At 42.5% G+C, this 12818-nt stretch overlaps 1 protein-coding gene across 2 annotated transcripts in view; it reads right to left on the bottom strand.

The window, feature by feature from the left end:
- Positions 1-2245: 2245 nt before the first annotated feature.
- LOC307122967 (uncharacterized protein) overlaps positions 2246-12818 on the bottom strand; it is a 158576-nt gene continuing 148003 nt past the window's right edge. The window contains exons 1-5 of one of the 2 annotated variants that reach the window (XM_079811316.1): positions 5725-5917; positions 5132-5413; positions 4892-5013; positions 3031-3134; positions 2246-2827 (exon numbers count right to left, since the gene is read on the bottom strand). In XM_079811316.1, the coding sequence (XP_079667442.1) occupies positions 2689-2827; positions 3031-3134; positions 4892-5013; positions 5132-5413; positions 5725-5824 (747 nt within the window). In that variant the 5' untranslated portion in view covers positions 5825-5917 and the 3' untranslated portion in view covers positions 2246-2688. Of the gene's footprint in view, positions 2828-3030; positions 3135-4891; positions 5014-5131; positions 5414-5724; positions 5918-12818 lie in introns of those variants that run through there. The other variant, XR_013816113.1, reaches the window with a different exon arrangement.

Genomic DNA, 12818 nt, shown 5'->3' on the forward strand with positions numbered 1-12818 from the left:
TAATTCTCAATAAGAGCTTTTGTAGACATCTGACAGAAATAAAGTCAGTCTGGTTAGTAATGTGTGAAGCTGGTAATGCTGTTTGTGGAGTTGTTTAATCCTCCTCTGCTGAGATCTTCAGAGATTTAATGTCTTTTTTTATCTTCAGTGGATTTCATCTAAAGCTGTGGCTGAAGTCAATTGTAGTTCTTGTGTTTCTCATCACTAATGGTCAATCATCACTTAATTAATCACTTAATTATCTCATTAACTTTAACACTTCTTAAGTGTTACTTTTAACACCCTGTAGTGTGGACACATATGTACACTGAGGAGTGTTAATTTAACACTGGGGATTTTGCTGTGTATCATTTCCCAAAAATAATACTTGTTTATGAAATAAAGATACCTTCAAGGCAATAAAAAACAAGATCAAGATCACATCTTTACACAAATTCAAGGCCGCAAACTTAAAAAAAAATATAATTAGGAATATGGTAGCAAATTGAGCGTGACTTTGCCCAGCAGGCACAGGATGTAGACTCCATCGACAGATATTAGATTTTGGCTGAAAATGAAAATTGGTTTGATGTCTAAACCCAACGTTTTTTTATGTCATGCTTCATCATTGGGCAGATGTTGAATTTTGGTTGGAATAAACACAAAAAATTAAAAAATTAAAATAACACTTAAAAAATGGTGAAATGCATGGCAGTACAGGGTGCCAAACATGAAAATAACAGTTAAAGACAATTACAACTGACGTTAGCCACACTGCAAAATTCAACAGTTGTTCGAACTAACACTTTTTAGTTAACTTTACTTAATGTCGTAACTTAATTGTAGAAATGTTCTGTAGAAATCTAGTAATATGTGCTATTCACATACTATGCCTTGTTTACTCAGAATAACCAAGAAGTTTACCTCGCTAAATCTAAAATAATCGATTGGTTTTAAGTGCCATTTTGTCAAGAAAAAACAAAACAAAAAAAAACAACGGTTTTTGATGCGATTCTTAGACTTTTCACTCATTTCCTCCACTTCTGCAATTATCTTTCTCTGTTTGCATTCACTCATTTCCAAAAGGCATCTTGAATGTTGAATTGTCAATACAACTGAAACATTTGAGAGAACATCACATAAGCTGACTTCATAAACTGATGTTGATTTTCCTGAAATATATTTGTTTGAACTCACCATTATGGTGATCAGTGTTCCCTTTGGTTGGGCACTTTGAACTTCATGAATATCATTTTCTTCATATTATCTCTTTCTACATAAACAGGGAGTGGTTTCATTTCAGCAGCAGGTGCCCTGAATCTGATGTTTTTATTCCTCTCTGATCACTTCAGTCTGATAAACCTGCTCTCTGCTGCGCCCTGCTGGACTGGAGCAAATATATCCATAGCACAATAAACTAGAGTCCTGCACGGGCCTCAAACACTTGACTTGTCTTGCTAATAATACAATCCATAGATATAAAACACTTCAAGCATCACAATGTTAGTTTAAACGTTTAGCCAACTATCATCACCACCACCACAGTAAAAAGGCATTTTTGACAAGTTGAGGCAGGCTGATGTTGCTCGCAGACGAAAAGGGCTACACAATCTAAACAAATAAAAACAAAAAAACATGCAGGTTGTCTTACCTTACACCTCTCCGCAAAAAAGTCAGATCTTCAATTCTGCGCTATATGCACATTTAATGGAGTTCACGTCAATGAAAGCAACAGATATGAGCTGCATTTATTCATCAGCTCATTTCAAGATCAAAAAAACACAATATGAGAATGAGCGACCTAAGCACTGGTAAGAGCATTTAGTCTCATTCATTTTAATGAAGATGATTGTGTTTTTGAGCATCTAAGACGTACCTTATTTTCAGTTCCACTTGCAGCAGTTTGCTTGATGGCTTGCTTTACTCATTTGCAGCGACGTGTGTTGCATAGCGCCATACTCTAAACACTGTGCGAGCCAGGCTTGACAGTCGCGGTATCATAGTCTCATGTTGTTTCCACCAGCGCAGCACATCTCATTGTTTCTTTTAATTAATGAATGTCTAAAATATAAAACAAAGGAGAATCCTAAAAAAGGCCCGAAGCCCGGCCCGCGATTGAGGTATGACGTGAAAATTGGCCCAAAGCCCGGCGGGCCCTAGGGGCGTAAAAAAGTCGGGGCCCGTTGGGCTCGGGCAGAAATGCAGGGCTCTACAATAAACAGGTATACAAGAATTAAATATAAAATAAAAACAAAACATGCCAAATGCCAACGATGTAATGATGGTATTGACCATTTTATTCAAACAGTAGACAAATCAACACAAAAGCGGTTTCACAGACACTTAATATCAGAATAATAGGGGTAAATAATTGCAATGTGGGAGACTTCAGATGATTGTCAGCAACACTTCAGACCAACAAATGAGACGCATGATAACATCCAGAATAAGATCATATTCACAGTTGCTTATAATGAACACATCAGAGGTTTGGCCTCCCAGATTAAAGACAATTTTACCGTCCCTTTCATCTGAACATCAGCTTGTGATTTTGTATATTACAGAAAAGTATGAAATAAAATTGATATCATAAAAGCAGTTTATATAAATGAAAGTAGCAGGAGCCTCAGAAATCCTGAATTCTCGATACGAGTGATTCCATAAAATAAAAAATAATAGAAGTAAAACTATAACGAGACGGGATGAACCTTATTTCTCACAAATCCCTTTTCTCTTGTCAGAGCATGGGAGATCATTCCAGTTGTTCAGGTTTGAAGATAAAGGAGACATTATTTCAACACAGTCTTCAATTCCATGTTGGTCATTCGGCTCACCCTTGGACCAAAACCTAAACAACGTATTACATTTTCAATTATTCAAACCCTCACATTTTCTCATTCAGGAATACAAAATAAGCAGATGCTTTTTAATTTATGTGGTTGTTAACATGTTTGTAAAAAAGATGTCAAGGTTGTGATGGTCTTATTTGTATAATGAGAGTACAAATGACCAACCAACACAGTGATTTTCTGTGAGTGTTTTGTCACTTACCCTTGTTTCAGTGGTGAATTATCCACCCATGTCATGTTACCCTCGTTCTCAATGTCAGTCAAACCAATCCACACTCTGTCCTTGATGAATGAAGATATGAACCTCTGTGTGTGAATAAAAACAGGAATAAGTGTGATTCCTCTCATTTATTAAAGGTCCCATGGCATGAAAATTTCATTTTATCAGGTTTTTTTTTTACATTAATATGAGTTCCCCTAGCCTGTATATTGTCCCAAAGTGGCTAAAATGTTGATGGGTGTAAACCGAGTTCTGGCTGTCTTTCTCTGCCTTTGAGAAAATGTGTTCAGACGAACTGATCTGGAATTTTCCTGTTATGACGTCATACCAGGAAAGGTTACCTCCCCTTCCTCTGCTTTACCCACCCAGAGCATTCAGTTTATGTCCGCACAGGCTTTACAAACAGACTTTACAATATGGATTCGACAGCACCGCCACAAACAGAGAGTAACAGTGTTCATTAATGCCTGATCTGTGATCAGTGATTTCTGATGTGTAGCTAAATATTCAAGTTCACATAGACTTTCTATCTAGATTGTTTAATGATCGCCGTCTTGATGCCCTAAGCGTAATGCATCAGTGAATCAAGCCAGTGACTAAAACGATTGTTTCTGTTAGTAGCATGAAACAAATGCCTTATTTAAGTGATTAAACTACAGAGAGCGATCAGAGAACACTCTTTATAATGTTCGTGTGACAGAGGGCTCTGTCACGATGATGGCAGCACTACATTTTACACACATATTTGATCCATTATCCACCTGGTTTATTGTTTCCTAGCCTTGGGTGCACACAAGGGTCAGATTAACGCTTCAGTAGCATACATAACACACACATATTCACACCATTATTGCATCTTTTTCCAAATCCCCTTTATAAACACACACAGGCAACAGATACATTAATCCATAGATGTTTATTGGATTTATCTGCATATTATGTTTTGTTTTTGGTCGCGGTCTGTTTGTGTTGTGGTTAGTCCAGGTTACCGGAGGCAAATGGCAATCAATCTGTCAATCACACGTCGCGAGTGTGAACATCGCGTGTGAACATCGCGAGTGTATCTGCACACTTGCCCAAACTGCCGTTATAATGAATGACACTGTTATGCTGCACAAAGCTCTTACTGTATTCCTGTCAATGTTGTGTTAGCTGTTAATTGTGGTGAGAGCATTTTGTGAGAGAAAACGCGCTGCAATGACGAGATCACTGCATTCACTGATCAACAGACTGTCTGTGTACTCAATGCTCATCACTGCAGTCGTTAATGTGATGGAAAAAATTCATAAAATAATGCTATAATCCACACTTTGACGATTCGTTCATCTTGTCATCTGTAATGGTACATTACATGTGTTACAAAGTTCGTAGAATAAGGTGGAAGAAGACAGAGTCGACGTGACTGGGACTCGTGTTTATTCAGACTCTCAAATACAAATAAGCTCACGCTAACAGCACAGCGCTCTCAACAACTCAGTACAATAAAACTCCTCCAGCTCTCCATGGTTCACGAGTGCGCAGTCAGCCTCGCTCTCATGCGTGCAGTGCCTCGCTAAACCACGCCCCCTCCGCCACATAATCTAACACTCATTTCAAATGCAAAGATGTCAGCCAATAACAACAGTGGGCATTTTCACTGAAGTCTCACAGCAGACACGCCCCTTAAAACAGGGCATTCAGCCAGAGGGGTAATAACAGTATAGAAAAAATGCCTTTTATTTCTAAATTATGACATTTTTTAATGAAAAAATCATACTAACAATATAAGTACACCTCAGGAAGCATTGTAAAATAGAAAAACGCCATGCCATGGGACCTTTAACAGTCTCTCACACAAACTCACCTGCTTCACTTCAGTGTTGATAATGATCAGATCAGCTCCTCGATCCCTGCAGTACTGCCTGCTGTCAGACCAGCTCTTCAACTCGTTGGATATGAACAAGCCATCTAAACTACACTGGTGTCCTAACAGAAACACACACTTTTTATATGAAAGATAAAGAAAACTAGGAAAACCAAAATGTATACAAAAGCTTTTATCTTTAGTTCATAACTCAAGAATAAAAACTTCCCTGAAACTGACTTTTCTCAGCAGTGAGATCTTTGACTCTGGTCTCCAGTTCCAGTTTCTTCTGACTCAAAGAGTTGAAGTTGTTCTTCAGTTGGTGTTTTTCAGTCATTAGATCAGTGTAATTGTCCTGTAAGCTGTTGATAGTGTGGTTGAACTCTTCAACTGTGTTCTTGTAACTCTTTAACAGGTCTCTCTCTGCTGTGATGGTGATGAGCTGCAGTATGATGAAGACCAGCAGAACAACACAAATGAGCCCGAGACACACTGTCATCAACACCAAACGCCTGCTTCCTCCTGACAAACAGAGAAAACACATACCAATGAATAACGATTCACTCCATCATATTAGATAACATTTCAAATCATCCCTTGTAAGTAATCCAGCTTTGTCTGTAAATAAATAAATACTAGTTTTTCTAAAGAGTTTATTCTTTTATGATGACAAACATCTCGGAATTCCTATATAGTAAAATATGGAACATTTCATATAAAATCAGAAACAATTACACATATTTCGTAGAAAACAATGATATTTTACTTATCATTTCTCATGCCCTCAAACATTAGCGACACCATGTCTACTTCAAACGAAACGTTCTGCTTACTTTGCTTTCGATCTTTTCCTTCATCCTGGCGACGAGTCTGTGTTCGAGGGCCCGATCTGTTATTAATATTTCTGCATACATAAAAGGCCCCTGACTCCATTATTTGCTCAAATTTACAGTCTTTCAGTACAGTACGTGTTCACAGATGAGGTGTGGTCTAGGATGTGTGCCGTGTTTTTAAATAGTTCTAAACCTACACAGGAAGTGGTTTCATTAGTTCAGACACAGATACATCTAGATATTATTCTCATTCTAAAACTCTCTGTACACTCACACTACTGTATGATTGAATATATATATATATATATATATATATATATATATATATATATATATATATATATATATACATATATATATATATATATATATATATATATATATATATATATATATATATATATATATATATATATATATACATACATATATTGTATATTTGCCCTAATATAGTCAAAGCAATGAGTTTACCCTGTGATCATGTTAGCAGCTAAAACGTCCAACAAGAGGAATCTGTGATCTTCCAAACCGACACAAACACCCTAAAACAGGCTGAACTGGACATGTGTATTAATGACCATAACTGTAAGGGGAAGATGATTTGCATCGCTGTGGTGCTCAGGGACAGACAGGAGGATGGTGGGAAAGAGATTGTGGGATGATGACTTCCTGTTTACAGTCAAACAAGTGGGTGACAACAGGATATTCACATTTTCATTTGCTCAGTATGTCACTGTTCTGCCATTTTCAATATGATGAATACATTAAATAAATAACCCTTTAACTTTGAGTTAAAATCTGAATGGTAGAAGCTTAGCAGACCCTCCAAGGACCCTCATCAGGAGTCAAAACTTCTGTTATTGGCGTTTCACAAAAGTCACAGTCACTGAATCTCTCCTCCAACATAAGTTTCTTCAGACACAAAGACCTGATGTTGGTCTGCAGCTGATATTTTGTCCACTGAACCTGGTCTGCACCCTAAACATCTACTTCCTCTTGCCAAAAGAGTGTGGCAATAACCACGATGTGACCTTTGAGATGTGACCTTTGGTGAGGAGTATTTTGATGATCTGAGATATTCAAGGCACTTTTGCTCATCCAACTGAAACAAAACTATAGGCTATTATATATTAATATTGTACATCCAGAATTATTTCATTTACAAGTTTCATGTTGTAACACTTTGGGCCCTATCTTGCACCCAGCGCAATTGACTTTGTACACCGACGCATGTGTCATTCCTATTTTGCACCCGCGCAAAGCGCGCTTTTCCCTCCACAGAAGCACGTCGCTAAACTAGTGAATGCACTTGCGCTCCCTGGGCGGTTCAGCGCAAAAAAGGAGGCGTGTTCCGGCGCAAACAATCCCTGGTGCTATTTTGCTGTTCCATTAAACAATTGCGCCACTGACCAGAAAAAACCTAGTCTAAAGTCAGTGGCGCGTTGCGCGTTGTTCATTATGCTATTTTAAGGGCGCATGCTTGACCATAATGTATAGCGTGCACAACGCGCATACACTTTGCTCATGTAATCTACACAGATGCAACAGTTATTTTTGCAAATCATAAATTGTTACACTAAAAAAATATTAACACATGAGATGACGGAAATCATTGTGGTGTGCCACGAAGATGTGAAAAAATAGGCATAAATCTAGCTTACAAATGATTCAGGCTAATTGTAATAATTAAGGATAAGACCTGTTTGCCCAATAGTGGCAAGACATATATGTATATAAGGACATCTGACAAATTGGTTTGTCCGTCAAGAACCAGGAAAAAAAATCGACTGAAAAACTGAAAAAACTGAAAGACTGGAAAAAAAAAAAGACTGTGAAATCACCTTTACCATAATGTACAACATTACAACTTCACTTCTCTGTCTTTCACTGCTCTTACTAGAACATCAGTCTCCTCGGCTGTGAACCGCTCATGGCGTGCGCCTGGTAAATACGCCATAATAATAGCAATCCATAATGGAACTTGCGCACCTGCTTTTAAAGGGAATGTTGGATGACGCTCGGATTGGTTTATTCACGTTACGCCCAAACCACACCTATGAATAATGAAGCTACTTCAGACCAACCCATTTTAGATTTGCGCCGGGAAAATAGCAACAGCGCCGAGACCCGCCCACAAAGTTACTTGCGCTTCGCGTTTTTACACTTGCGTTTCAGATCGTTAAAATAGGGCCCTGTATGTTAATTAAACGGCCAAATATTACAAAAGAAAATAGAAAGAAGGGTTATTATTAGGAAAGGATCCTTTTTTTTTTTTTTTGAGGCATCGCAAAAATGTGGAAATACTGTATGTACCCCACACACACTCGCAAAAATGTGGAAATATGTACCCTACACACACACACAATACATAAGCATTTCAACCCTTAATATAGTATGTCAAATTAACATTCACAATAGTTTGTGCACAGTTTACCAAGTACAAGATAAGAAGTCAAACCTGAATGATGTCTAGAACATCAGGTAGTTCCCGCCGGAGCGCCGTATCGAAACTTGTATTGTTTTAGTGAAATGCCGTCATCAGTGACAATCAAAACCTTGTTTGAACGCAGTGCTTCGAGAAGGGGTTCACTTTTGGGGTCCACACAGGCTGGAGGACGGAGGAGCAAGGAAACGAGGAAGCATCAATTTGAGTATTGAGAAGCACCCCTTGTTTGTGTATTGTACATTCAACCACATGTTATCAGCTTTAAAAGCCAACAAGAGGAATCTGTGGCCACTCAAATGGACTCAAACACCCTGCAGGCCAAACCAGGAAACAGCAGCAAGTGCCCTGAATCTGATGTTTCTGTTCCTCTCTGATCGCTTCAGTCTGATAAACCTGCTCTCTGAGAGAAAGATAGATAAGTGAATGAAATAAGAAACATTGAGTTGAACTTGTTCAACTCTCTAATTTTTAACTTCAAATTTTAATTTTTCAAATCTTAGTCACCACAGAGCACACACATTATATACAATACAAAATTATATCAATCTTCATACCAAATAATGTTCATATTACTGTTATTGCACACTGTTCAAAGATTTGGGTGAACAGGTTCTTGAAACATTCATGTCAATAAAGCACATCTGAACCGAGAAAAAAAAAAATAGAGAGAGATGCAAGAAATCTGAATAGAAATAATATGACTTTTCCTGTCCTTTAAATATTTAAAACACACATTGCAGCAGCGCTACCTACCAACTGGATGCTGTCCCCTCTTTTCAACAAGTTCATTTTATATAAATAAATAGACATAAATTAGGGCTAATGTCACAGACACGTCAGGTTCCACCCTTCACCAATCACAGCGCACTCCATCCCCAGAGTACTGATCACTATCACCTGCACCTCATCATGGCACTCATCACCAGCACTATAAGAAGCACACGCACACAGCACTCCACGTCCGGTCTCGTTCGCATATACTGCTACCTATGCTTACCTCAAGGACTCTCCTATCGATACTACCTGTCTCCAGCGTGTATCCCTCCTTCCGTGTTTCCTGTCTGCTGTGTGGGTGTGTTCCTGTCCGTCCCTCTGACCTCCAGCGATCTCCAGTCTCCAGCGATCTCCAGTCTCCAGCAATCTCCAGGTTCCAGCGTCATTTTACCTTCTATGCAAAAGACAGTAACTCTCTCACTCATATCACCTTCCTAACTACCATCAACTGCTTAACTCACCTGCTCCACTTCCCATGCTCTACTGTGGTCAATAAACTACCATTCCTGTTAACACCTGTGTCTGCCTCCTTTCTACATGTAACAGAAGACCGGACCATAACCGAGACCCAGTATGAGCCAACCGGATCCCTTCCAGGAATTGGTAGATGCGCTTCGGCGCAAATTTCCTCCACAACCCACTCCAGTTACTGTCCATTCACCTGCACCAGCGAACACCAACCCATCTGTCAACAACCCTCCTTCACTACCTCCGTATGCTAGTCCCATGGCCAAACCGGCGCCCTACTCAGGATCGGCGGAGAATTGCAGTGGTTTCCTGCTGCAATGCACACTGGTCCTGGAAATGCAGCCGCACTTGTACCCGAGCGACACTTCCAAGATAGCCTTCATTATCTCTCAGCTCAGCGGCAAAGCAATGATGTGGGCCGATTCCATCTGGTCACAACAGGGTGCGGTAACGCAATCATATACAGCGTTCATTTCCCACTTCCGGGAGGTGTTTGGGAAGCCTATCACAGATTCGTCAGCTGGTGAGAAACTTTATAATTTGAAACAGGGATCCCTGTCTATTTACGATTATGCTTTGCAATTCAGAACGCTTGCAGCCGTCAGTGGATGGAATGAACAGGCGCTGACAACTACATTTCGGCAAGGATTGGAACCTCGGGTACGGCTGCATCTCGCTGCATGCGAGGACTCCATCGGCCTTGAGAAGTTCATCCAGCATTCCATTCGCTGCGCCACTCGCATGCAGGCGTGCATCCAAGAGCACCAGGACCAGTATCCCTTCAACGTGCCCTTCCGCCGATCCGAACCCGTCAGCTCCCCAGAACCAGCCCACGAACCCATAGAGTTAGAGAACTCCCGACTAACCCCTGAAGAACGCCGTCGTCGGCTGACCCTACGTCTCAGTCTGTATTGTGGTGAACCTGGGCATGTCATAGCTGCATGCCCCACCCGACCTCCGCAACCCATGGTGAGTGCCATTATTCCTGCTGATCATAAAATGAAACCACTCACCACTGTCGTCACCCTTACTGCCGCCAATGTCTCCCTTTCAGTGGTCGCGCTCCTTGACTCGGGGTCAGCCGGCAACTTCCTCTCCGGTGCCATCTGCCGCCAGTTACGCCTCAAGACCACTCCGTCTCCGACCACCTACAGGATCAGCTCAATAACCGGAAGACCCCTTAGTCGCAAGCACGTCCGTACCGTGGCTGGACCAGTCACTCTCCAGGTTGGGCTTTTACATCGGGAAGAGGCTCACATGCTGGTTCTGGAGGATTCCACCGCTGACGTGGTTCTGGGGCGCCCCTGGTTGGAGCAGCACAACCCTACCATCTCCTGGAAAACGGGCGAAATCCTGAAGTGGGGCGACACTTGCTTCTCACAATGTCTGACTGAACTTCCTCTTCCATCCTCATCTCTGCCTGATCTGACTCTTTGTGCCACATCCATCGAAAGTCCAGTTGAACAACGCTCTGTTGATGTTCCTAAGTGTTACGCCCCCTTCAGCGATGTCTTCTGCCCGCAACGGGCTTCCAAGTTGCCTCCACACCGGCCATGGGACTGTGCCATCGACCTGCTTCCGGGTGAACCACTACCAAGGGGTAAGATATACCCACTATCCATCCCGGAGGAGAAGGCCATGGAGGAATACATCCAGGAAGCCCTCGACCAAGGTTACATCAGGCCGTCTACTTCCCCTGCTGCGTCCAGCTTCTTCTTCGTGGCAAAAAAGGACGGAGGCTTGCGGCCATGCATCGATTATCGTTCCCTCAACAAGATCACAGTTAAGTTCAGATATCCCCTTCCTCTCGTCCCAGCAGCCCTCGAACACCTCTGTGGTGCCACTGTGTTCACCAAGTTGGACCTCCGCAGCGCGTATAACCTCATCCGGATACGTGAGGGGGACGAGTGGAAGACTGCCTTCATTACCCCTACTGGTCACTATGAATACCTCATCATGCCGTATGGATTGGTAAACGCCCCCTCCGTATTCCAGGATTTCATCCATGAGGTGCTCCGGGAGTTTCTCCATCGATTCGTCCTAGTCTACATCGACGACATCCTCATCTACTCCCGGAGCCAGGCCGAGCATCGCCAACACGTTGCGGAGGTCCTCAACCGTCTACGTCAGCACCATCTATTCCTCAAGGCCGAAAAGTGTTCTTTCCACCAATCTTCAGTTTTCTTCCTGGGATACCACATTGATCACAGTGGCATCCGGATGGACGAGAGGAAGGTGGAATCCATCACAACCTGGCCAGAACCCACCACTATAAAAGAACTCCAGCGCTTCCTAGGTTTCTCCAATTTCTATCGACGATTCATCAAAAGTTACAGTTCCATCACTCATCCACTCACCAGTATGTTACGCAACAAGCCCAAGTCTCTGTCCTGGACCCCGGCAGCCACCAACGCCTTCTGCCACCTTAAGAAAGCCTTCACCACCGCTCCCCTCCTAGTCCATCCAGACCCGGAAAAGCCCTTCGTCGTGGAGGTGGACGCCTCCACAACCGGAGTGGGAGCGGTGTTGTCTCAGCAGCAGGGGACGCCAAGTAGACTCCACCCATGCGCCTTCTTCTCCCGCAAGCTCAGCCCGGCGGAGGTCAACTACTCCATCGGTGACAGGGAACTTCTCGCAGTCAAGCTTGCCTTGGAAGAGTGGAGGCATTGGTTGGAGGGAGCCAAACTTGCGTTCCTGGTGCTTACTGATCACAAAAACCTTGAGTATCTTCGATCAGCCAAGAGACTAAACCCCAGACAAGCCCGTTGGGCCCTATTCTTCTCCCGCTTCAATTACACCATCTCCTATCGTCCCGGTACCAAGAATCTTAAAGCTGATGCTCTCTCCCGTCTTCATGCACCTGACGAACAGATCGAAGAACCAGAACCCATTATTCCAAGCTCCCTCATTGTAAGTCCTATTACCTGGTCCGAAGAAACCATTCCCTCCTCCAATGCCTCCACGAACCCTCCGCCGGGCTGTCCACCTGGCTTGCTGTACCTCACTCGGACACGACGCACTCCCACTATTCACTCGGCTCACACGTCACTCGGTACTGGTCACCCGGGGGTCAATGAAACCCTCTCGTTGCTAAAAGAACGCTTCTGGTGGCCAGGGATGGCAAAGGATGTCAGAAGGTACGTGCAGGGCTGTAGGGAGTGTGCCATTTCCAAGTCTCCACGTCATCTTCCAGCTGGTAAGCTCCTTCCTCTGCCCCTTCCAGAACGCCCATGGTCACACCTAGGAGTAGATTTCATCACTGACCTGACGGTCTCAGACGGTAATACCACCATCCTAGTGGTAGTAGATCGGTTCTCCAAGTCATGCCGTCTGATCCCACTCCCAGGTCTGCCTACTGCCATGGAAACAGCTGAAACACTCTTCAATCAGGTTTTTAGATACTTCG

Source organism: Gobio gobio (assembly GCF_949357685.1).
Source record: "Gobio gobio genome assembly, chromosome: 3".
In the NCBI taxonomy this organism is placed as follows: domain Eukaryota; kingdom Metazoa; phylum Chordata; class Actinopteri; order Cypriniformes; family Gobionidae; genus Gobio; species Gobio gobio.